Below are 26,531 nucleotides of genomic sequence, written 5' to 3'. Positions count from 1 at the left end.
AATGTCAGAAAAACTTTAAAAAAAAAACTAGCTTTTTCGAAATCAATCATTAGATTTTTAGGTTCTAGGGACTCGAGTAAATCTTTAACCTTTTGAAAAAAACGTATTGTAAGATTCCTTAATCTTATTCGGAAGGAAACCGTAAACTCTTGGGATGCACGCATGTCCTATGTTGACATGTAGAGTATATAACTGATAGAAGATTTCAGGACAAAACTTTAATGTTCCACCGCATGCCCAATTTGTATGTCTTTCTAGATCGTGTAACCCTGCAATCGTACCAAAGATCAACATTCTGTTTTCATCTTCCATTCCACTATCATAAAGTAAAAATCTTCTTTTTGTCTCCATCTCCTTATGTTCCTTGACAAATTTAAAGTTGATGGCATAAGAGAGCGTCCTGCATTTTGTAATTCCTCGCATGCAGCACCAATCAATGATCTTGAAGCTAGCTGGGATTTCAGTGCATTTTCTTTCATATGTGCAATTGTTTTTCGCATTTTATGTTTGCTTGAGTTTGCTGGATGGGTATGCTCACTTACAGTTTTACAGATTGAAATCTCTTCAATATTCCGTCTTGTATGTACTCTTGCATCGTAGGGGTTTAAGTTTCAACAGATTAAAAAAAGAAAAAAAATGGTAAACTACCGAATTTGTAATGACCTCATTTAAACATTTAACGACGGATGTCAAAATTTATAACGACTCTCTCTCTCTCTCTCTCTCTCTCTCTCTCTCTCTCTCTCTCTCTCTCTCTCTCTCTCTCTCTCTCTTCATTTATTTTAATCTATACATGACGAAGCATATACATTTTACGGCGAAATGTCCTTGCGGCAAAATATCCGTACGGCAATTTTTCTTACGGCAAAATGTCTTACGATCAATTGTCCTACGGCAAATTTGTTTACGGCAAATTGTCCGGTCTCCCAATACAACTAGGCCTACCTACTAAGAATGAAATAACGTGAATACTATAAGAGAAAGATTCGTGAAGCAGCAACAGACAAATAAATTATATCGTCTCTTAAATGGTAGGGTAATGGGAAATGTATACGAAAAAAGCTACCTGATGGGTACAGTGACCAGGAACTACCAAATAATTTTCTAGTAATCTTTGAAAACTAAATTGATAATATAACCGGGTCATATGTAAATATTCAACATCAGATTATGATACACCAGACACAGAGATACAATTAACGAGATTTAACATCATAACACAAGACGATATCACCAGGATTATTAAGAGAGCAAAGAAAACCAACTGCGCGATTGATCCTATGCTAATATATGAAGAAATTGGACAAGGAAATTTCTAGTCTAGCGGAAATGATTATGAGATTAGCAAATGCAAGCATTGATGAATGTAAGTTTCCCAAATCTGAGAAAATGGCTATAGTCACACCAGTTCTGAAAAGTGTTCTGGACTACCAGGAATGAAGCTCATGTAGACCTATTTCAAATCTATCCTTTGTTTCAAAAGTGCTAGAATACGTAACTCCTGAACAACAAGTCAGTCACTTAAAAGTGATAGAAGCTTTGCCAGACAACCAATCTGCTTACAGAAAATTATACTCTACAGAAATAGCCATTTATTCTGTTGTAAATGATATGCTGGAAATGATGAATGAAAATAAATGTGGTATTTTAATATAACTGATAGACGAGAATGATCATGAATGAGAGGTAAATCAGTTGTTGTTTGCGGATGATACTGTATTGGTTGCAGACTCGAAAGAGAAGCTTGGCCAATAAGTGACAGAATTTGGAAGGGTATGTGAGAGAAGGAAGTTGAGAGTTAATGTGGGTAAGAGTAAGGTTATGAGATGCACAAGAAGGGAAGGTGGTGCGAGGTTGAATGTCCTGTTGAATGGAGAGTTACTTAAGAAAGTAAATCTGTTTAAGTACTTGGGGTCTGTTGTTACAGCAAATGGTGGAGTGGAAGCAGATGTACATCAGAGAGTGAATGAAAGATGCAAAGTGTTGGGGGCATTGAAGGGAGTGGTAAAGAATAGAGGGCTAGGCATGAATGTAAAGAGAGTTCTGTATGAGAAAGTGATTGTACCAACTGTGTTGTATGGATCGGAGTTTGGGGAATGAAAGTGATGGAGAGACAGAAATTGAATGTGTTTGAGATGAAGTGTCTGAGGAGTATGGCTGGTGTATCTCAAGTAGATAGGGTTAGGAATGAAGTAGTGTGGGTGAGAACGGATGTAAGAATGATTTAGCAGCTAGAGTGGATATGAATGTATTGAGGTGGTTTGGCCCTGTTGAGAGAATGGAAAATGGCTGTCTGCTAAAGAAGGTGATGAATGCAAGAGTTGATGGGAGAAGTACAAGAGGAAGGCCAAGGCTTGGGTGGATGGATGGAGTGAAGAAAGCTCTGGGTGATAGGAGGATAGATGTGAAAGAGGCAAGAGAGCATACTAAAAATAGGAATGAATGGTGAGCGATTGTGACATAGTTCCGGTAGGCCCTGCTGCTTCCTCCTGTTGCCTTGGATGACCGCAGAGGTTGCAGCAGTAGGGGATTCAGCATTATAAAGCTTCATCTGAGGTGGATAACGGGGGAGGGTGGGCTGTGGCACCCTAGCAGTACCATACGAATTCGGTTGAGTCCCTCGTCAGGCTGGGAGGAGCGTAGAGAGAAAATGTCCCCTTTTTTTCATTTGTTTGATGTTGGTTACCCCCTAAAATTGGAGGAATTGCCTTTGTATATAGATAGATAGTAATATAACTTAATACTGCTTTTGATACAGTTGCGCATGAACTGCAAATAAATGATCTAAGGTCCATCGGCGTTGAAGTTCAAGCTTTCAAATGCTTGAACGACTATTTGGTTGGCAGAAATTACTGCGAGCAAATTGGAAACTCTAATTCGTCATATGAACCTTTTAACTGAGGGCTAACTCAGGGAAGAGTACTTGGCCCAGTCTTATTCTGCATCTATAATATTGGTCTATCAAAAATACTACAAAAGCATATTGTGAAGTTCAAACTATTTGCATACGATACACAATTTTACTTCTCCATAAATGATATAAACAACACTAATGAAACTCTAAACCGAATCCTTGACAGTGTTAGAGAATGGAGGAAAATAAAGAACTAAAATCAAATGCGAACAAACCTGAGTTTACGGTGGTGGGAAAGAGAGACAGCTTGAGAAGCTTGGGTGATATTCAATTATACATAAATAATGACTCGGTGCCGATATCTAGTAAAGTTTGTGCCCTAGGCGTATTTCTTGACTGCAACTTGTCTTTCAATGCCCAAATAAATAATGTAGTAAAAACTCCTGGTTATCATCTAAGAAATATTGCTTTTATAAAAATGTACCTGGATGAATATTCTGTAAAGAAACTTGATAAACTGGGTAATTACCAGAATTGACTACTGTAATTCCTACTACAATCTACCATAAGTACAACTTAAGAAATTACAAAACATAATAAACAGAGGAACAAGACTGATAAAAGGTGTCCCACCTAGAGAATGGATCACTCCTATACTAACTATTCTACATTGGCTTCCGATTAAAGCAAGAATTGAGTTTAAAATATATACAATAACCCACCAAGCTATCAGAACCAGCCGTCCAAAATATCTATGAGAATTGCTATATATTGTGCAGCCAATAAATCGTCTTGACATGAGAATAGTTACAGTGTTTCAGACTATTAGAACCTAGATATATGTCACATTGTAGGCTCTAGATGCTTTAAATATGCGGCCCCGAGACTATACAATAAGCTCCCATGAGACCTCCGATTAATTGAAGATTTTAAGGCTTTCAAGAGGAAACTAAAGACTTTCTTATTCAGCGAGTGCTTTGATAGTGATGATCTAACAGTAGGCGAGCAATAAGCATTGTGAAACATTAAATGCTCCTGAATGTACATAAAAAAAATTACCGTGGTAGTCATTTAGAGAGCAGGGTTCCCCTGCTATAAAAGACCAGATAAGCAGCCTGTAAAAGAAAGAAAAAGAAAAAGAACAGAGAAAGACTCCCCTTCAGCGGAGGGCTGCACCGCTTTGCTAAGGAAGGCGGCAGAGTCCTCTAATCCTGAGGATTGTCCAGGGGTCAAATCGCCACTACATCTACTTTTTCGTTCCCCAAGGAAGAACAATCGAGTAGAAGTTGTGCAAAGAGATCGAGAAGACGAAGAAGGAAGTCGAGGTTTCTTCGCCTTCAAGGATGACCGCAAAGGAGACAAATACCTCTTAGACTTCTTGTTTCATCATCTACCGATTCTCTCCCACTAGGAGGATGGCTACTCCCGACATTTTACGTGGGGAGAATTCTGCCTACAAGAGTGTCCTCTGCAGGCTGGGTACAAGGAGTGCTGGATAGGTCTTGATCGGGAACATGAAGGTGCGACATTTTCCACCTTCAGGTCCAGGGCAAGTCCACATGCTGACCTCAACAGCAACATTCACACCTGAACAGAGAAAAACAGATTAGTCAAATGCCAGTCAGGTTAATCGGCTATAGTGGTAGAGAGAGACAACGTCGACTCTCAACCGAGCCAAAAGGTAAAGTGACGATACAACCCAGGTGTATGTGTGTGAGTGGGGTAGCCGGTGCTATCCCCTAGCCCTCACGTTAACTAACGTTGGGGTAGTTACACCACACTAAGAGTCTTATGACTAGTCCTCCAGCTTTGCCCGAAGTATGTTCCCTAATAAAGAGTGAAAGGTTTTGTATTAGTGAGGAACAAATTCAAAATTCATGCTTAAACTTTACCAATTCTATTGTCATAACATTTTGGTCACTTAGCCTGCATACTCTCAATAAATTTTATTATCAATAGTCAAATTAAAAACTGAATCCTATGTATTTTCAATGGGTGCATAATATCTACATCTACAGTATAATCAAATTACTTGTATGAGACACCCACTTTTTGTTTTCGCAACCCTATTATTTTGCATGAAATTTATAATGAAAAACAATATTGGAAATGGAGTAGAATGTTTAGATTGAAGCAACAATAAAAAAAACTGGGCAGGCTTTGCATATGCAGATACAGTAATACTGTTTTAATAAGTAAAATACATGACTTACAAAACTTTTTAATAAAATTATCATAAATTTATAGATGGGACTTGGTATCAATCTAAGAAAAGTGTAAGGTTAAAAAAAGATTAATGATGCTGAGTATTTCAAGTATTTGGAACAATAATACACAATATAGGTTTTATTATGTTGGAATTTGGAATTTAATGAACAACTAAAAAATGGCAATAAATCATTGGGAATTAATTTGGAAATCAAATAGGCTGAAATTGCTTAGGAAATTAATACCATACAATACTGCAGTACAATCTGCATTGATATATACATGAACCACGCTCTCTCTCTCTCTCTCTCTCTCTCTCTCTCTCTCTCTCTCTCTCTCTCTCTCTCTCTATATATATATATATATATATATATATATATATATATATACATATATATATATTTTATGTATATATAATGGATTTTGAGCGAAGCGAAAAATCTATTTTTGGGTGAGATAGCCATGTCGTCCTGATGGAAGGTTCCTAATAGTAGCTTCCAAGGGATATAATTATGATCTACAGTGATATTCCCAGAGAATTTATCTTTAGTTCTCCAGAATTCTAACTCCTGGCGCGAATATCCTTAACATTCTCTTAAGGATATCGCATAAATCAGGGGACGTATATCTTGATACGACACATAGGGATCTTCACCCCGGATAGCGTTTTCGCTTCGAGGGGGAAGAGTGGCAATTTTGGAAGGGGAGCTGTTATCAAGGTTACCCTATTTCTCATACTACTATTGAGTATCAAGATAGCGCCATATCCAAGATGGCGGACATTCCTTGTAGCATTGAGCATGGTGCTACAGATATAGTAGTTTCGGGAGGGATTCTGCGAAGGCCTTTTCTATAGAAAAGGAGGGTGGGTCCATCAGGACGACATGGCTATCTCACCCAAAAATAGACTGTTTTTTGGGCTCAAGCCATATCGTCCTAATGGAAGTTTACCAGAGCATTACTGTATCTGGGGATTTTCATCAGTGCCTTAACCTTGGGACAATTTTTCTATGGTCATCTGGACCATTGAGACAAATGACGTTACCGTTAACCGTCATTACCACTAATCATAGCCAATGTTAGTGCTTCCTGCCCCCTTCAGGGAAGAGTCATACTAGACAGTAGAAAAGGGACCTCAAGGTTAGCATATATTGTATGAACAAACATAAGTATCCACCATGTATACAAACTGTCTCACAGTTTGTATATATCGTTAGAACAATAGCAGTGTCAACTATATCCATTATTTGTAAGCATACAATGATATGAGGTTTACTTAAATGAGTAAGTCAAAGAACTCTGGCATCTTTAATGTGCAAATTGCCGGGCTAAAGATGACGCAATTACATTTTAATAGACATTTATTTCTAATAAATGACTAAATGGAATAACGAGTGAAACTAATGTAACATGTTAGAGGAATTGCAACGTATACATAAATCATTTTCCCTTCCTTGAGAGGGAAGCAATGATGAGTGCACTCTAAGACTGAAAAATTTGTAATAAATTTTTCCTTTATAATTTCTGTAAATGTTGTATCCTATCAACACTGTGTACTACGTACACACGGCACAAGTGTTATCTGTACAATTCCACACCTGAGATTTTGAACAGACTTATTGTCACCATGGTAACACTCACTTAAAAGGTATCACACCGGAAGTGTCAACACCTTTTCCCTTTAATTGATAGTCCCAATCAATTAACTGTTCTTTGCAGTACTTTAGACGACAGGTTTTAATACACTACCTGCCGCTACCACAAAGTGATTCAGTTCATGGACCTGCTTAGCATAGTGTTTGTAGAACACTCTGGATGATTTCCATCCAGTATATGAGCGAAGACACTCAAAAGTCCATATACTGAAAAAAGTTCAGTGATGAAGCAATTTTCCTCGGATCATGACCTGCGGGTGTACTGTCAGGATCCGCTCTGCGAACAAAGTAGGTGATCTTCGCCCTCAGTTGTTTTAGGGATATGTTTGATCCAGAGGTTTCTCCTTTGAAGAGCTGTCCTCCCCTGAAGTCTGAAGTTCTACGAAGATAGACCTTTAGACACTCTACAGGACATAGAGAGACATCTGCCTTCAGAGGGCCGATTCTCCAGGGACCGATCTTTTAGTGGGTAGCTCGTTCTTACCAAGAAAGGTTGGATCAGGAAAGACATTCAGTTCTCCCACTTCTGTGAACTGAATATGGCCCTCATTTCTTGATAGGGCTACTATTTCACTAACTCTAGCCCCAGAGGCTATAGCGAACAGGAAAATAACCTTCTGGGTTAGATCCTTGAGGGAACAATCTTCATTGTTCACAGATGAGGCATAATGTAAGACCTTGTCCAAAGACCATGAGATGGGCTTCGGAGGTGCTGCACGACTAAGCCTTGCACATGCCTTCAGAATCTTATTAAAGATTTCATTCCCCAGATCCACTTGAAAGGCATATAGAAGAGGTCTAGTCAAGGCTGACTTGCCCACAGTTATCGTGTTGGCCGCCAGACCTTGATTATGAAGGTGGACAAAGAAGGACAGACAGAAGTTCATTGAAATTTCCTTCAGTCCTTTTGCTTTTACAAAAGCAACCCACTTTTTCCAAGATGACTCATATCGTCTTCTAGTTGACTTAGACTTGTATTCTTCTAAGAATTCTATATTGCCTTCTGAGATCCCAAATCTTTTCCTAGCCGCTAGGGCGAGAAAATCATGAAATGAAGGGTTTGGGCTCTCTGTGGTGAATCGAAGGTAAGTAACTTCTGAACCTTTTGAGATAGTGCTGGGTTTAGTACACGGGCCAGCCTCAGCCTCAGTTCCTTCCCTAAGGGGAACCAGTTGCTCTTGGGCTATTTGTGAGCCACCAGAGCTGCTCCTCCCTGGTAAGATCTCAGCATATTGAGGACCTTCAGTAGGAGATTGGATGGAAGGAACAGGATTTCCTGAGTCCATCCCTTCCATACCAGAAACGTGGTGTCCGTTATCTCCTCTAGAGGATCCTCGTATGGGGTTACATATCGGGGTAGTTTCTTGATGACGCTCGTCACGAAGAGGTTGATCTGCTGCTGTGGACCATTCTAACTCTATCGGATTGAGCCTGAGTAGAGCATCCGCTGTCACATTGTGGATCGATTGTACATGAACTGCTGATAGGTGCCATCCTTTTAGGTAAGGGATAGCTAACATCACCTAGAGTCCTAGACTATAAGAGACGATCTCGAGCCTTGTCAGTTCAGACGTCTCATTATCGCTTTAATGTAACAAATCAGCCTGAGGAGGCCTGAGCTGCGTGGAGAGAGTTTCCCCAACCTCAACAGGACTACCATGGCCTTGGGTAAAGATGACCAAGTCCCTTGGACTTTCCTCCGATGGGAGTGAAAACCCCATTCTTCCGACGAGGCATCCATACGGATGATCTTTGATAGTCGAGGTAGTTGTAAGGGCACGGTCCTCAATAGGCTTTAGGCCTTCGACCATTGGTTGGGAAGCGTTCAAGGTAAGACCGATGTCGGTCATTTCAGATCTCTTCGAGCGTTTGATGCATATCTTTTCCAGACTCTTAACGCATCTTGCAGCTGTGCTCTTAGCACTGTGTCTGTCACTACTGTGAACTGGAGAGAGTTCAGAACTCTTTCTTGTTAGCTTCTTGGAATCCTGACTGATTACCATAGTCTCTTGGCCGACCCTGCAATCTCCTTTTACATCCCTAAGGGAAAGGAGAGCCAATGTGACCTCAGGTTCCGATGGTTTTTTAGCCATTGAAGCCTTTGAGCAGGAGAGAATCAAGACTTCTTGTAGCTGAGTTTGCATCCCCGATGTTCCAGGAACTGGATTACTTCTTTGGATGCTCGCAGACCAGCCGCTTCGGGTGCTGCCCGCACCAACCTTTCGTCCAGGTACTTTGTTACCTGAACCGTTTCTAGGCATGGTTATTGCATGACTGCGTCTGCCAATTTCGTGAAGATACTTAGGACTGTGTTTAGTCCGACGAGTATGGCTCTTAGGACATACACTATCTTCTGTAACTTGAATCCTATGTCGGAGGAGAGAGGGCGACTGACTAGAAGCTACCAATAGGCACCTGTCAGGTCTATCAAGACTGTGAATACCCCTTTTTGAAATAGGGTCCTTATGTTCAGAAGGATTAACATCCTGAACTTGCTGTTTCTTTTGAACTTGTGGAGGCATGTCTACTTTCCATCCTAGTCCAATCTTGATTAGGCCTTGGCCCAAAGGATTGAAGGTCCAACGATCCTGATGGAACCTCCCTCCTACCAGAAGCCTCTCTTTGCTTCGACTGATCAGAAGGTTTACCTCTTCGACAGCCTGCCTGAGGCACCGCGGTCATAGAAACTGTGGGATGTTGTTGAACAGACCGAGGAAAAAGTCTAGACTTTTCCATCTTCCTTTTAGGTTGGGGACCCACATCCTTGGAAGACTTTTTCTTTGAAGAGATGCCCCACTTCTGGAGAAGACTCGTATTCTCCGTGGTGGCTTTCTCGATTACCTCTTTGACTACCTCGTTTGGAAAGAGGTCTTTACCCCAGATGTTGGAAGATATCAGCTTCCTGGGTTCATCTTTCACTGTTGCGACAGCGAACATGAACTCCTTACAGGCTCTCCTAGCCTTCATAAAGGCATATAGGTCTTTTACTAAGGTGGCCATATGCATTTTGGCCAAGACCATGAGCATGTCTGGGGTATTTTGATGGGCTGAACACAACTCTATGCAGTTCTGTAGGGATAAGGAGGCTGCAAGTCTCTCCTTCGTCTCTTGTTCCTTGCACAAAAGAAACTCAGAAAGTTTAGCGAGATTCTCGCTAAACTGTCGTCCAGCGACGTCCGCAACGTTTCCCCACTGAAAAAGTTAAGTGGACTTCCTTCCAATCCTTCTGCTGCATGGGTAAGGCTAGTGACAGAGGCTTGCACTCCTCAAGTGCAGGACAAGGTTTGCCTGCCTCCACTGCCTTGGCAACAGATTTAAATGCCTTCCACGTGAAGGGGAATGCTATTGAAGCAGGAGCAAGGAAGGTAGGGTGTCTCTTACTTAGTGCGAACACTTTCAACACCGAGTAACCCGCCTTCCTCAGGCTACTTGACAAGATAGCCTGTGTTTTATCATGATCGAGAATCATGACTTCCTTCTGTTCCATTTCTTTTCCTGACGTTGGATCATGCTTCAGTCGAATGAAGCAATTAGGGAAAGCATTAAAGCTTGGCCAAAACTGGATTTCGTCTAAAGGAACAGCTCCCATCTTCTCCGAGATGTAGAGTTTGCCGTCTAAAATCGGCATAAGCTCCGCGTACCTCCAGGGATTGGTTCTGGAGCATGTCGGGAGGTCTTAGTCTCTGGGTCGCTTGTATGACCCTTGGGGGGCGACAAGTGGAGCTTCGCAGAGCTCTATCTTGAGTTTCGCTTTCTCCGTTTCGCCTTGTTTGCGAAAGTTTTCTATTAGACCCGTAAGATGGACCAGTAACTGGTCCCTTTTGTCTAACAGAGGGGTAGAGGGTGAAGATGTTGAGGTTAACAGCTCTATAGCCGGCAGAGACGGAAGCAATTCCAACACGACATTATCAATTTTCTCCCGGGGTGCCTTCCTGCCCTCCGCCCAAAGGTTATTTCCCTACTTGCTTTCGGGAATAGTAAGCTACGCAACCTATCGTTAGGTAGGTATGGTCCCGGAGAGTTCTTCTGGAACCCTCTTACCCAATTGTGTAGTTTCTTACGTGCCGCCTCCCTAAACTCTATTGACTTGGGATTATCAAAACCTTCGGACACTAATGTTCGACAGATATTGCAAACTTGGGGGTCCCAATATTGCAGGGATTCGGAATTAATATAGTAGGGGGCATGAAACCTGCATGCATTATGACTGTAAAAGTACTTACTCTTAATATTGCAGAAGACTGCAACACATTTCATCTGGGGTTCCTCCTGTAAAGAAAGGAAAGCAGAATGACTATACAATTGATTATCTCACCTGATAAGCAATATGTAATAGTCATCTTTTAGTTATTATAGCTTAGGATAGACAGCTAGAAAGGAACAGTGGGAGACACATACTTATGTATCCCTTGCAGGTAATTGCTGTAACCTCCCCTCAGTATTAAATATAAAGAGTTTCCATTATCAAGGCAACTCGAACGAAAGGGTTCTAACCCCTAGGGGTAGGAAATTGTACATTGCCACTGCCCCTTCTAATTATGCAATACTGTGGGGTAAGGATAACTGATTTCTAATCAGAGTATTGAAGGAATTCTATTCTTTCAATATAGGATCGGTCTCAGCAGAAGTCTGCACAAGGGTACCCAAAATATGTTAGAAATTAACTACTGTATAATCATACTATAGTTTTCCGTTTGCAGTATATACTATATTGCAAAATACTGGCTACTGTATAATTATATATTATAGTTCAGCCAGTGTGCTGCCATACCAGCTGCAAGTCGGGAATAGCATAAAAGACACATATTTGTGTATCCTACCCAGCCCATTTGCTGTGGCCTTTCCTTCCAATATTAAAACCATAGAGTTTCCTGATCAGGGAAGCTAAAAAATAAGGGTTCTAACCTCTAAGGATAGAAAGTGTACTACCACCAGCTCCTTAATTTATTTAATATTGTAAGGTAAAACGTAAACTGATTTCTAATCAGAATATTGAAGAAATTCTATTTTTTCAATATAGGATTGGTCTCAGCAAACACCTGGGCAAGGATACCCAAGATATGTTGGAATATAACTACTAGTATATTATATACAATAGTTTTCTATCTGCTGTATATACTATACTGCAAATATACTGACTACTGTATAAACATATACTGTAATCCAGCCGGCATATAGCCGGCATAGCTAGTCCCTGCCGGCACAGCATGGAGTGAAAGACTGCCTTATTACTGTGTATGTATATGCTAAATAAGGATGTAAATATATAATTTACTGCCTTCGCCAGAAAGAAGGAAGGTTCAAATGGAAGGGGAGACTGCATCATTCAGGCTTCCATCCAACCACCAGTACCAGCGCCGGCAAAGTCCAGCCGGTACATGGCCGGCAGGCTAGCACCCAGCAGCACTGGTACAGTCGGCATGCCACCGGCTGAGTCAGTGCCTGTCGGAGCCGGCCCGGCCAGCATACCGCCGGCCGGGCTAGTACCCCAGCAACAGGACTTGTGGCCGGAAGTCCAAGGGAGGACTGAAGAACCTTGGTGACAGAAGAGACTTCCCTCCAACAGCCATCATGGCCGCCGGCAGCCGGCTTAGCCGCTGGCAGCCGTCATAGCCGCCGGCAGTTGTCATGGCCACCGACAGCCAGCATGGCCGCCAGCAGCTAACATGGACGCCGGCAGCCGTCATGGCCGCCGGCAGCTGGCATAGCGGAGGACAGCCGTCATGGCCGCCGGTAGTTGTCCTAGCTGCTGGCAGCCGTCATGGCCGCCGGCAGTCAGAATTATAAGAAAACAGCTGTATGTAGGAGCCTGGCCGGCCCCACAACCCACCGGCAATCGGTGAGATTGCAGGACGACGGCCCAAAGAGTTGCGATGGCAAGGCCGTCACTAAAGGACAGAGGGGGGAGGGAAAAGGGTCTTGTGTGAGGTGTGAAAGGAGCCGGCAAGATTGCCTGTCCTACCACACCCCTAAGAAACTCTGTTTCAGTATCGGCGCCATCCTAGGCGGCAGGAGAATATCTATTCTCCAGCCTAGGGTCTGCCAATACAGTTAAGGGGACGGCGGCAGTGCCGCCTCCTCTCAACAAGGAAGAAACAGAGTTCCAGTGCCGACGCTATCCTAGGCGGCTGTTGAATATCTATTCTTCAGCCTAGGGTCTGCGAGCACAGGACTAGTCTTCTAGACCGCAGGGAGAAGGTGGCGGCATCATACCACCACTTCAAGTGCGGCCTAGGGAGGTCTAGCCTCCTATACCAAATACTCTGAGGTTCTGACCGAAACCCAAAGCCTGCTATCTGCCGGCCAAGGGAAGAGACAGAAAACACTAGTCCAGTCAAACCTGAGTGTCTACTCGAAGGCAAGATTAACTAGGGTTGTAACCTAAGGTTACACTCAGAGGGAAGGAGAGATTACCCTTAAATCTCCATTGGAGAAGAGTATCGGTTTATATAATAATTCTAGGAGATATCTATCTCCGCCTGAATTAATAAAACGATACACGAGGGTAAACGGGGAAATGTCTGAAAGTATATTACATCGCCTAGATTAGATTACCTCGGTTACCTCGGTTACCTAAATCACCGAAACTTTAACGTATACGATCGACATAGAAAAAGGAAAATTATGCATACCATAAATATCTTTAACAGTATAAAATGCCTAAATAGCTTTCATAATTAATTAATTAATGCTATTTCAACCGGGAATGTCGTTCTACTAACTAAATAACACATGCCTAACAAACGACAGCGCCCATGCCGCCTCCGGTAACAGGCCTAGCTCCTAAGCACAATAAATTATTCTAATTTCACTGTGAAACAGGAGCTAAAATATACGTATTGTAAAGAATCAATACTCAATTTTCCAGAGGCCAAAGAAGCTGGAGATTACATAATAATCCTCGCAGAATCGATTGAAAAAGTTAGATCAACAGGGAACACCACCGTGCGAATTCGCTACAAAATTAGGAATGTCCACCATCTTGGATATGCCGCTATCTTGATACTCAATAGTAGTATGGGAAATAGGGTAACCTTGATAACGGCTCCCCTTTCAAATTGACACTCTTCCCCCTCGAAGCGAAAACGCTATTCGGGAAGAAGATCGCTATGTGTCGTATCAAGATATACATCCCCTAATTTATGCGATATCCTTAAGAGAATGTTAAGGATATTTGCACTAGGAGTTAGAATTCTGGAGACCTAAAGGTAAATTCTCTGGGAATATCACTGTAGATCATATATCCCTTAAAAGCAACTTTTTGGAACCTTCCATCAGGACGACATGGCTTGAGCCCCCCCCCCCCAATATATATATATATATATATATATATATATATATATATATATATATATATATATATATATATATATATATATATATATATAAGGATTACAGGTGAAGATACTATATATGGTGTGCAGCAGGGTCCAAAAAACATCAGTAAAAAGGCCATAATTTATTTAGAAACGTTTCGAACATTGCAATGTTCATTTTCAATCTGTAAAGAATATAAATATAAAATTGTTAAAATTTGTATAATAATTTTAAAAAATATAGTAAAAGAATATTAAAACATTATTGATTTTAAAACAAAATCGTAAAAGACAAAAACAGTAAAACATAAGGGAACGAGTGCTCACCTCAAAATCCATAGAAGGTGAAGAACGCATGAGTAAAAATTGTTGCCCACCTACGACTTCCGTAAGTTCAGTTATGCTAAGGAAAGAGGAGAAGCATAACTGAAGTCGTAGGTGGGTAACAATTTTTACTCATTCGTTCTTCACCTTCTCTTATGGATGGTTTGGTGAGCACTGACTGCTTCCCTTATGTTTTACTGTTTTTGCCTTCAATTTTCTGTTTTAGAATCAATAATGTTTTAATATTCTTTTACTATTTTCTTTAATTATTGTACAAATTTTAACAATTTTATATTTATATTCTTTACAGATTGATAATAAACATTGCAGTGTTCGAAACGTTTCTAAATAAATTATGGCCTTTTTACTAATGTTTTTTGGACCCTGCTGCACACCATATATATATATATATATATATATATATATATATATATATATATATATATATATATATATATATATATATATATATATATATATATATATATATATATATATATATATATATATATATATATATAATATTTTTTAAAGCAAATTATCTGGTTTTATGAAACAGAAAAATTCTGATAATCTGGGTAAGATTGTCTACTAATGTATGATTGTGAAATTTTCCTTTTTATAAAGAAAGCTCTTCAAAAATATTATAAAATTATTAAACAATAATGCTCAACTCCACTCAGAAAGAATTCCAATGAAAATTTCCCATCTTTATAACCAGAAATCTTAGGGTGGAGAATAATCTTGTGGAAAGAAAGATTCCTTTGGCTGTGGGAAATGGATAGTAATCTATGTTGCTAGAAGTCTGGTTCTTCCTTTTTGTTTGAGAATTTATTAGTTTTATAGATAAAGCTATAAACCTTCTATAATCTTCTATAGTGTCCAGTTAAAAGAAAAGGAAGAAATGAATAATAAACTCTATTCACCATTTCATGAAGAATTTTTAAACTCAGAGTTTAAGACCAACCTCTATACATATATGTAAGCTCAGGTATACAGACTTGGGCCCTGCATGCACAACACAACATACAGGTACTTTAATCCTTTTCTGTACTAGATATAAGGCTATGCACTGCTTACCAGGTGCACTAATACATTGCAGCAAAATATCAAACACTCATGGTAATATCATCAATAATGCTACTGTAATTCAACAATGAAGCTAATATAATCGAGTTAATAACCATAAAATAACTATGCTAGGTTTAATGTATATCCCTAAAATTGATATGAAATGATATGCGATCAAATAAATAAAAACACAGGATAATAATCAATCCTCTGCAAAAACTAGTGATCCAGTGAACATAAATACAGTATTCGGAATGCCGTGGAATAAAATCACAACAATATTGTAAAAAAAAATTCCCAAACTGATATTGAAAAATAGAAATAATGCTTAGGCAAAGGTTATTGAATTTCAATTACTGGAAATGGTGCTTAACAGAAACTAGAATCTAAACCTAACCTCTATGTCAAATACTGAAAAAGGATATACGCTATAAAATAGCACAAATAAATCAAAATTCCTCAAAAAGCTGTGAAAATACTAACACCTAGCAACCTAGATGATAACAATCAACATTGACTGTTCAAAGGAAAACATGTGTACTTGCAGCTACAAGTAATTGCAGCAGCAAGGAACTTAAAGCACTTCAAGATAGTGCAGGAAAATTCTCTAATAAACATTTGAAACATTTTACAAATCGTTACAAAAGTTGCTGACTGAAACAGATGCATAACTTGCCAGGTGGAAGAGTTCTCTTTTCCTTAGAGTGTATCTGAAGAGTGCTATCTTAGAGTAGACTACTGTAAATTAATGGAGTTGTGTTGAATAAACTACAGTTTTTTTAATTAAATGATATAAAATGAGAATATTAATACTTTTCCCTCGTAAAGAAATTAACCTTACATATTTCAGTCACCAAAAATCAATGGAGCTCTTTACCCAAGGATTTCTATAAATCAAATTTACCAAAGCATAGTTTTGGTTTTTCAACTGAAATTATAATTCTTGTTTTAGTAAAATCATCATTCTAAGGAGCCAAATATCATTTATCATTGTAGAAAATTAAATGCAATAACCTAAAACACAGAAAAATATCTTAAATAGTACATATTCTATAACAATATTAAAAACCAAGAAAATAACCATCCTGCAAAGTTGTCAGTCACTGGGAACAGTAAGTTGTTAGCCAGCACCTTTCACGAACAATGAACTTCGGTGCAAGCATGCAGTCCTGGGGTAAATTTTCATGAACAAGAACTAAGAAAATATTGAACTATACTATTATTGCATAGTCATATGTTCATCAGGACTTTTCAATATACAACACAATTAATATTTATTTGATTATATCAGTTACACACCATTCATCAGATGACAACTTTTTATATACTTTACAGATTTGAAAGGAATAATTCTCAACAAACTAAAATAATTCAAGTCCTGTGAGCAATGACTCTTTAATAAAGAAATGTGAGTCAGGCTTACATCTCCCATGGCTGAAATAAATTTCTGTTCTTTTCCTACAAAAATATGAAAGGGCACTACAGTACAAATATAAAATGACTCACTGATGCCTATGGGAGATTGGGGCCACTGATGATTAATATGTATATTGTATTCTGCGGTAATTCCCTCATGAAGACTATGAGAAATGTGTATGTGTGAGGGGTTGAGTGGGTGTGTTGGTGCCTACCTTAACACTTGTGTTCCCAAGTGACACAGTGCCAGAGGGGGAGTTTGAAGGAGAGTTGGTGCTGACTGAAGGCAGCTCAGATATAACCTCAGTGCTTGAGGCACCTTGGAGGCTGAAAGCAGAGCCACCAGCAACCAAGGGCCCTACACTGTAGGGGGTGTGCCACTCTTCCTTGTCTGCACCACTGGACATCACTGCACCATGGGTGTTCCCAGTTTGGCTGGTGCCATTACTGATCGTCAGTTGTGTTGTTGTAGGGATTAAAGCCCCAACTGGAACATTTCCTGGGTTTTTCTGGCTGGTCCCCGTGTCCTGCTCGTCTCCAGCACCTTGCAACAAACTGACTAGCAACAGTTTCTGTAAGGACACAGCCCAAACGGGACACCAGGGTCAGACATCCACCACAAAATGCATGGTGGCGAGAGGAAACACTAGGACAAGTAAGTTGTGTCTAACCACCCTGGAACCATACTTACACAATTCCTTATGGTTTGCGGCTTAAAAACTCTACCCTTCTCTTCCTGGTCTTCAAGTGACTTGGTAGAACTCAATATAATGGAGCAAAAGCTGTGCAAATAAATGTGCTCAGAACTGTGCTTACATGCTATCACTTACACTTGCATAATAAGCAATGTTCATTTCTGCCAATACTTGCATATACTGTATATAGTTTCCAATTTGATCAGCAGAAAATTATGATAACAAAATGCATTTCAAGTTTTGACTCAACAAAAGTAGGTAAATTTACTTTTAAAAAAGTATATGTTCTTTACAGATTATTATGATAAAAAAGGGTAGGTTACTGTCCACGTCTTAAGATGGAAATTGTAACTTCAATATCAGTGACAAAAAGGTAACAAGCACAAATTGATAATACTATTTCCCTAAACAGGAGTTAAAAAGTTCTGCCACTGGATGAATAATTGGTATTTGAGGCCTGAACCTGTAACATGTGAAAAAAATTTGGAAAAAGAAAGCCTTAAAAAATAAAAATTGGTGAATATGGCAAAACCCAACCTACCGTCTGAGGCACCATGGCGAGGGATGGTAAAGCTGAGGAGACAGATGTCACTGAATTGTTGGAGCTTCCTGGCACTGAATGTAATGATGATTCCGAGTCTAAAGACTGATCACCCCCAAATCCTGAATCTTCATCAACAAGTGACTGTATTGGTGGTGGGGTTGACAGACACGCTTTTCCTAGAGAGCCACGGTTCCTCTTAACACCCACCCCAGAAGATGCTGCATATAAAAGAAACATATCGGTATATTTCATACAAATACAGTTACAGTATTTAACATATATCATAAATCTTAAAAATAATTTGAATTTTTTCCTAACTATACAAACCTAAGTCCATTAATTAGGAGATTAGGAGATTAATTGAAGCACAGCTGAAACTCAGCAGTTAAAACTTGTAATGAGGTGTCGGCAGTAGACAACAATTAGTGGACAGAGGAAGGGAAGACCCCTTGCTGATACACTGAACAGTCACATTGATTGCAAATGGGGCTATCAAAGGAGGTAATGGTGGGAAGTAAAGTTGAAGGACTGAGGTTTGTATAGTTAGGAAAAATACAAATTACTTTTAAAATTTGTGATTCGTTCCGACATTATTACAAACCTTTATCCTTTAATTAGGAGACTGATTCTTAAGTGGGAGGAAGTTTCTTTACTCTAACAAACTGGCTGGTTAAATCCTGGGATTGCTGATCTCAGACCAGATAATGGGTGGAGAATAGCATCCTATACACCTCGCGAACAAAGGTCAGAGGTAATGTCAGCTTCATGGCCCAGGCAACCAAGGCTATTACAAAAGAAAATCTCTTCTCTTAGACTGGTCAGTCTGTCAAGTAAGGCATAAACAAATTGATGGGTTTTCCTGAAAATATCCATCCTTTCCCTCATTAGGAGAATGGTGGAATGAACACTTCTATTTAATATCAAGAGAAAATCTGCTAGCTAAAGATAGGTCTTATCTGCATCTATACATCTTTCCAGCTATAAAGGATTCAAGCAACTATATCCCAGGAGAAGGGAAGAAGAAAAGAAGAGGGGCCAGGCCTTCTTATTCTCGACTTACAATAACATGATATTTCTGGTCCTGCAAAGGAGTTGGAGTCGCTAAAACACTTGCTAAGCAGAAATCACAGGCGTGAATATCTAAAGACCCATGAACGCATTCAAGCAAATAATGCATCGTAAATGGGATCCAATGCTTCCATACTCCAGCGTCTAAAACTTGGACCAAAAATATATTTTTCTTGAAGGTGAGAGTAGCACCAACTCCTCTCATCTCATGGGTGCATAACTTAGCTTTTTCTGATTCACCAGGAAGATCTAGGGTGTGATAATTCGTAGATAATTTGTATTTTTCCTAACAATACAAATCCTAGCTATTTATTTAGGGGTATTACTTTCTGTGTAGCTGAAATGACTAGTCATTAAAATTTAGCGAGGGTTAACTACCCATAATACTGCTAGTTAGCGGGGGTAAGGGGGGTAGCTTGCTACCACTCCCATTCACACACCGGTGAATTAGCTCACTTTGCTTAAAGGTAGGACTTCAAGGGGGTTTAGGGCTGGCCTGCAAGTTTGTATAAATAGCTAAGGTTTTATCGTTAGGAAAAATATAAATTACCTAAGAATTTGTTATTTGTTCAGTAACTGGAATACAAACCTACACTATTCATTTAGGGGTGACTCACCAATTAGGAAGGGTGGACGTCCTTGCCAATCTGGCTTTTGGCTTTACCCAGGGGCTCCTTATTTGAGTATGTTAGTACTCAAAATAAGGAGTCCCTGCGCCTCGCTAAAAACCTTGCTATGCAGGGTCCGCAGCCTACACAAGCTGTGTTGAGATATTTAGAAGTGTGACTGTCCTGGTACAGTTATTCAGTCTTTTTGTAGGAAAAACTGTTGTAACCAAGACTTTCCCAATACCACCTCGCCAGGGTATGGGGACGCAGCAGTATTAGCTTAATACTAGGTACAAGAGCGAGCATGGCTTACCTGCAGTGGTTTGAGGTCGGCTTACGCAGAGAACCCAAGATGCTGCTTTCCCTAAGAGAGGGGAGGATGAAGAAATTAATAAGAGCCAGTCAACCCTTTTCATTCATGCAGACTTAAACCGGGTAACAGTGCCCTAAACCTTCTGCTACTTGTCCAATACGGAGCTTGAGGTATACAACCAACTGTTGTGCAGCCACCACAGGACCGATAGAGATCATACTGAGTTCCTGTGGGTCATGTCTTGCAGGAGAAAGGTTGTGAAAGTCACCTAAAGCATTCACACCATTGCTTGTAGAACCTGCGCACAGAGTAATCTGCTTAGAAGGGCCAGGGGCATAGCTATGCCCCTGACATCGTGGGTCGACATATTGGACGAGGATCTGGATTCAGAACGTAATTGATGATTCTGTGAATCCAGCAGATATGATGTTTTGGCGATCCTCCTCTTGTCTCTCCCAGTGCTGATGATAAGAGAATGGACTAGGGTGGGCTGTAGCCCTTCTCTTGAGGTAGCGCTTAAACCTAACAGATGATCTGGATCATCAGTTACAGAGTGGAGACTTGTTGCCTAGGAACCGTCACCTCTGGAGACTGTGTCTGGCAACATACTCGGGGATGAAACTGAACGTTGCCTTTCACCCTTCTCAGGAATGGGCGATATCGAAAGAGAGTCCATGCAGTTCCTTGACTCGTTTGGCTGTTGTCAAAGTGTGTAGGAACAGTCTTCTAAACCAAGTGAACTTTTGTTGCCTGGTGAAGTGGAACGTAAGGATGTCTCCTTAGAGACCAGACAATTCAAACCATGCTACGAGAGGGAGGTCTCAATTCCGTCAGGGAAAGATCTAGTGATGAGGGAATGTCCCTTCCTTTCAGTTTGAAGGCGAGGCTCAAGGTTGAGTGGTCGTCTTTACTTGCTGAAAGTGCATATACTCGAGGATTCCTCTATTGCTGGAATAGAGGTATCGAGGGGAGAGATACGCTTTCCCATGACACCAGCCACAGAAGATGTTACACTTAGCCTGGTAGACTGATGCTGAGGAATTCCTCAGATATCTAGACAACCTCTTTGCAATTTATTGCGAAAAGCCTCTGTGAGAGAGGAGGTACTGGGTAGTCTCCTGGCATACAATCATAGCAAAGCTATAGCTAGTGATAGATGTCGCAGTGTAGTTGTCTGTGACGAGGAGAGGGTTCTCTTGAAGGCTCTATCAGGAGCTACAGAAGGTTTGGAAACCGTTCTGCGTAATGCCATAGCGGAGCTATGAGAGCCCTTGAGAGGCTGACCGATGTTTTAGCCTTCTTGAGTAGACCTTCTCCAGACAAAAACAGGGACGAAACATAGATGTCGTTGTTGTACCCACAATTGTTGGCATGCTTCTTGTCAGAGAGCCTTGGGGTCTAGGACTAGGGAGCAGCGGAAGCCTGAGGTACAGGGGCGTTGCGAACAGATCCCTAGTTGGAGAACCCCATAAAGTCGGGACTTTGTCGACTACTAGATAATCCAAAGACCATTTGGTACACCTTATCTGAGATGATGTGCACACACAGTTTGTCGGCGAGCACATTCCTCTAGTCTGGAATGAAGCGGGCTGCTAGTGGTACCGAGGGGACTTTGGTCCATCTTAGTAGATGGAAAGAGGCTGCGAGCAAGTTCCTTCTTACTTGTTGATGAGAGCCCCTATGTGGTGTTCTCGCTCATCGCACCCTGAGGGGCCCGTTAGGAACTGATGAGGCTGTTGAAGGACCAGAATGTTGGCTTTCATCTCTTAAGAGATTTAAGTGAAGGTAATTTCGGACTCTGTCCACAGGCCTGAGGTCATGTGGTGCAGCAGTATGGTCCTTCCTCCCTTCTTTTGAAGTGTCTAAAAACAGCATCAAGTCCGAGGGGTGGGGAAGGATGAGAAGTTTATGCCACTCCGTAGATTCTCGACTGACACCCATCCCTTGAGGTTCAACCAAACTTCTGGTCCCATGGGGATCAGAATGTCCGGGGAATCGAAGGTGTAATTCCAATCCAACTCAAGCCTCCACTGGAGAGAACGAATATTGAGGTGACCGTTGGAGGCTAGACAGGCCAGAGATGATAGGTGTCTGAGGAAAAATAGTCATGCTGACTGGGCGTTCTTCTCGTTCTGAGAAAGGGTCTTGTAGCTTTTCTACGCCTGTCTTTGATGAGAAGGTTTTGTGGAGATTGGTGTCTAGAATCATTACCAGATATACCAGTCTTCTGAGAGGGAAGCAGGGAAGACTTCCAAAGGTTTACCATGATCACCCGATCTTGGTAAAAAGACTTCAGAAGTTCCGGTGCTAATGCAAAGTTGCCACTGAGTCTGCTAAGGTCAGTCAGTCTTCCAGAAACAGAGGAGACAGAAGCCAATCCTGCGAGTCCAGGATGGGTTTTGTGGAAAGACCGAAGCACAGTGCCCTACTGGTGTTTCTTGTTTGTCTAGACTGAATCTTCAATCCTTCCTAGATGATGGATGGTTTGGGCCTGGATGTATGCCTCCTCTAGATCCAGCGTGTAAACGAAGACCTGTGGTCGTAGCTCTTGTCTAAACTCTTCCAACATCGTATGAACATCGACCCAAGGGGACAGCTCCTTGCGGATCCTTTCGCATGGGAAATTGTTGACGCTGGGGTCTTGACTCGTGGCGGAAAAGATGGGACGCAATACCTTGTGTAAGGATTCTTCCCTGGGAGAGAACTCGTTTAACTGATAGAAGGAAGGCAACGCTTAACCCTACCATACGCTCTGACGGGATTGATACTATTCCTTAGAACAGCATCGGTCTGGCGAATGGCAATCTATGGTTAACGGCTGGGTATCGTGGTTACTGTGCGGTTGGAGAGTGCTCACGAGGGGTCACCTATCGCTAAGCCGCTGATGGGAGCTGTCGATCGTTTATCGATTGTTTTAGTTGATTGGTGTGATGGCGAACGGTGAGTAGCAAAAAGTGTGTTGTATACCTTCAGATCTAGGGAACCGCGGGCAGAGGTTGACTAGTAAATCTGAGTGACGAACTGCTGGTGAACGGCGAACTACCGATGATCGGTGAATCGGTGATCTGTGAGCCGAAGTAACTGACAGGCAGATGAACGCTGTCTGGTCAGTCAGCCATGGAAAGTTGGCGATTCAGCAAGCTGACGAATGGCTGGTCAGAGTTCACCGAGCTGAGGTCGATGATCGAAGAAAGACGAGCGGCCCATTGGCAATCTAGTGATCAGCAAGCTGATGGCTGGTTATTGACTAACAATTAGTGATCAACACGCTAGCAATCGGAGATTGTTAGCAATTGGTGAGACTGGAGGTCAATGATCTAAGAGAGATGAGGTAGCAATTGGCTATCTGGTGATCCACGAGCTAGCGATCAGCAAACGGTGATCTAGCGATCAGTCAGTTGATGATTTCTCATTGATGGAAGATGAGCTAGAAATCGGCGATCGGCAGACTAGTGAACGGTGGTTGATGAGCAAGTGATTGGCATTCTGGTAATTAGAGATTTACGAGCTAATGATAGGCCATTTGCAATGTTTAGATCGTGTTTGCTGACAGTGGTACTGTCAGGAAAAACTCCTGAGGAGAAAAGGACCAAGGGTTCCCTGTGAGGAGTCTCTACCGATGGTAGATTCACCTTGGAAGATGGAATCTTCGGGATCTTGAACCCTTCTGTGAAGCCTCTTCCCTCTTTTCCCGGCGGGCATGCTGTAATGTGTTTGCTGGAAGGGGAATGGGGCAATGGTGACCTGTCAAAAAGTTTTCATTCATTTTGCTTCTCGCGCGAGTGTGCAGGAGAGTAATTGAGCGATAGGATGATGCTGGTGCTCAGTTTCTGCTGAAGCACAGTTTTTGGTGAATGCCCAGAAAAGAGCTGGCACACAAGAAAGCACTGCACAGGAGAGCACTGGCGAGCAGGCAAGCGCTGGCTCTTGGGCAAGAGCTGGCTCATTGGCGAGCGCTGGTGCATTGGTGAGTGCTGGATCTGAGAGCGCTGCATCTGAGAGCGCAAGTCCGCAGGAGACCGCTGTTGCGCCGGAGAGCATTGGCGAGCAGTAAAGCGCTGTGCAGGGTGTTGTGCAGTCTTTCTAGAATGTGCAGGAGAACATAGGATCGTGAGCGCGAAATCGGGGATGAGATCTCGTGCGTGCGTGCGTGAGAATGCTGGTGCGTATGCGCGGGAGAATGCCGGAGCACAATAGTGTGCTGGTGCGCACACGCGAAAGTGTTTGTGCACACGGGAGAGCGCTGGCGCGCACGAGAGACCTGGCGCGCACGAGAGACCTGGAGCGCACGAGAATGCTGGTACGCGAGAGAGCTGGCGCGCAGGAGAACGCTGGTGCTCAGGAGAGCCTTGACGCGCAGGAGAGCGCTGACGCATAGGACAGCGATGGCGCACGGGAGCCTGAAGTTCAGTGGCGCGTGCGGGAGAACGCTGGCACGCGCGGGAGAACGCTGGCGCGCGAGAGAGTGTGCTGGTGCGCGCACATAAAGAGTACTGGTGCACGCGCGCGAGAGTGCTGATGCGCAGGAGAACGCTGGAGAGCAGGAGATCGTTGGCGCGCAGGAGGGAGCTGACGAGTAGGACATCGATGGCGCAGGCGCTGGAGGGTGCTGGCACGCAGGAGAACTCTGGCGCACAGGAGAATGCTGGCAGAACGCTGGCGCGTAGGAGAACGCTGGCACACAGGAGAACACTGGCAGAATGCTGGGGCGCAGGAGAACGCTGGCACACAGGAGATCGTTGGCACGAGCAGGAGACCGAATTTGCGCAGGCGCTTGCTACAGTTTCGGTGTGCTCTATTCCGCCGGCAATCGTAGGTTGGCTGGTGAGCACTGGTGAGCTGGCATACATTGCTCTTTGTGGCGAGGTTGCGCTGGAAGACCCTGGGGGCAAGCAGGTGAAGGTGTGCGCCAAAGCGTTGTAGAGTGCTGCCGAGGTGGAGAGCGTGGGTGCTCTGTAAAGCGTGACGGAGCAGGCTGGCGCTTAAGAGATGTAGGTGAGCGCCGTTGAAGCGCAGCTGCACGCTAACATATGGCCTCAGGAGGCTGTACCGGAGACAAGAACAGTGATGGTAGGTCAGCAGGTCAGCTGGTAAGATGATCAGGAACTGGGATGTGCCCTTGGAAGGGTGAACATCCACCGGTGGAGATCGCGAACGATCCACAGAAGAGTCCACGACCGAAGTCCGAGGAATAGCTGCAGCGTTATCAGGAGAAGGTCCAGGAACAAATGACGCCCATGAGTGCTGGTGGATCAGCAAGGTGACTTTTTGCAGTAGCAATCCTCCGAATAGGCGTCTCTATGAGTGGCCCCTCTCGGGAATGAGAGAGGTGATCACTTCGCAGGAGAGACTTGCCTAAGACTATGCTCCGCCCCCGAAGGAAGAGAGACTCAGCAAGGGGGGAGCGTAGTCTGGGCGAAGACAGTAACAGCAGTCGGAGTCGATGAAGTGATGAAGATGCAAGGAAGTTCTCCCTCGGAAGGGAGAAGCAACCCCACACTTGGGGAGGAAAACTTTAATTCGGAAGGGAAAGTAGTACAACCCCTGGAGGCGAACGTCCTGGTAGCGCTCTAAGATGATCTGACAAGAGCGCTGCCTGAGGAAGCGTAGCCAGAGATAGTTCCTCGAAGATGAAGTGCTGATCAGGTGCTGTCACAGGCGTATTTCTAAGAAAAGGGATGACGCCCATGATGACGTCCTCTGAGGGTCGGTAGTGACAGCAGATTCCCAGGCTTCAACGGAACAGCTATGCTTCGTCGGCTCTTTTAGTCGAACGAAGAAGAACTGCATCGATAACTGAGGGAAAATAAAATAAATTATGTAACAAAAAACTCCCTCTGGAGGAACACCTAGTTCGCGATGGGAAAGGAGACCACCAAGGGAACAAAGGGGACCTAAGAATAACTGCTAAAAATATTCACTAATAGGAAGAACCACTAATCCTATGAAGCGAAGTGTTCCCCACGGAAACAAAGCTGAAAAGTTAAATTACAAACAATAATAATTACACTTGAATAATTAGGAACACAATTGAAAGCTCAACCTAAGACCACACTCCCTTCATTCAGTAATCCATATGTTCCCCGTGGAAGGGGGAAAGGCGAAGACAACAGCTGAAAGAGGAGGGTCCAAACGATGACAATTCCCGAGGCGGCGGCCGAGTCAACGACAGTTTATATACCAACCGGAAGACTGATGGACAAGGGGGGAGGGGTTGGAAAGGAAGGTTTCCCGGCATTGCGCAAGTGTCTTTAGAACCTGTCGTATACGTTATCACACGTGCAGCACAAACACTGAAAAGGAAATTTACAACATTTTTAAGTATACATAATCAATAAGAATGTATTCATATATATATATATATATATATATATATATATATATATATATATATATATAAAGAGCATATATATATATGTGAAAACATTCTTGATGTTTATGTATATAAATAGAAAAGTT

The 26,531-nt window shown here is 42.3% G+C and overlaps 1 protein-coding gene across 4 annotated transcripts in view; it reads right to left on the bottom strand.

The window, feature by feature from the left end:
- LOC137621476 (nuclear factor of activated T-cells 5-like) overlaps positions 1-26,531 on the bottom strand; it is a 426,226-nt gene that overhangs the window by 220,846 nt on the left and 178,849 nt on the right. For 3 of the 4 annotated variants that reach the window (XM_068351807.1, XM_068351808.1, XM_068351806.1), the window contains exons 3-4: positions 18,081-18,301; positions 17,060-17,416 (exon numbers count right to left, since the gene is read on the bottom strand). In XM_068351807.1, the coding sequence (XP_068207908.1) occupies positions 17,060-17,416; positions 18,081-18,301 (578 nt within the window). The remainder of the gene's footprint in view (positions 1-17,059; positions 17,417-18,080; positions 18,302-26,531) is intronic. The other variant, XM_068351809.1, reaches the window with a different exon arrangement.

Source organism: Palaemon carinicauda, chromosome 28 (assembly GCF_036898095.1).
Source record: "Palaemon carinicauda isolate YSFRI2023 chromosome 28, ASM3689809v2, whole genome shotgun sequence".
NCBI classification, from domain to species: domain Eukaryota; kingdom Metazoa; phylum Arthropoda; class Malacostraca; order Decapoda; family Palaemonidae; genus Palaemon; species Palaemon carinicauda.
The sequence above is the reverse complement of the archived record's forward strand: the minus strand, read 5'-3'. Positions and strand labels throughout refer to the sequence as shown.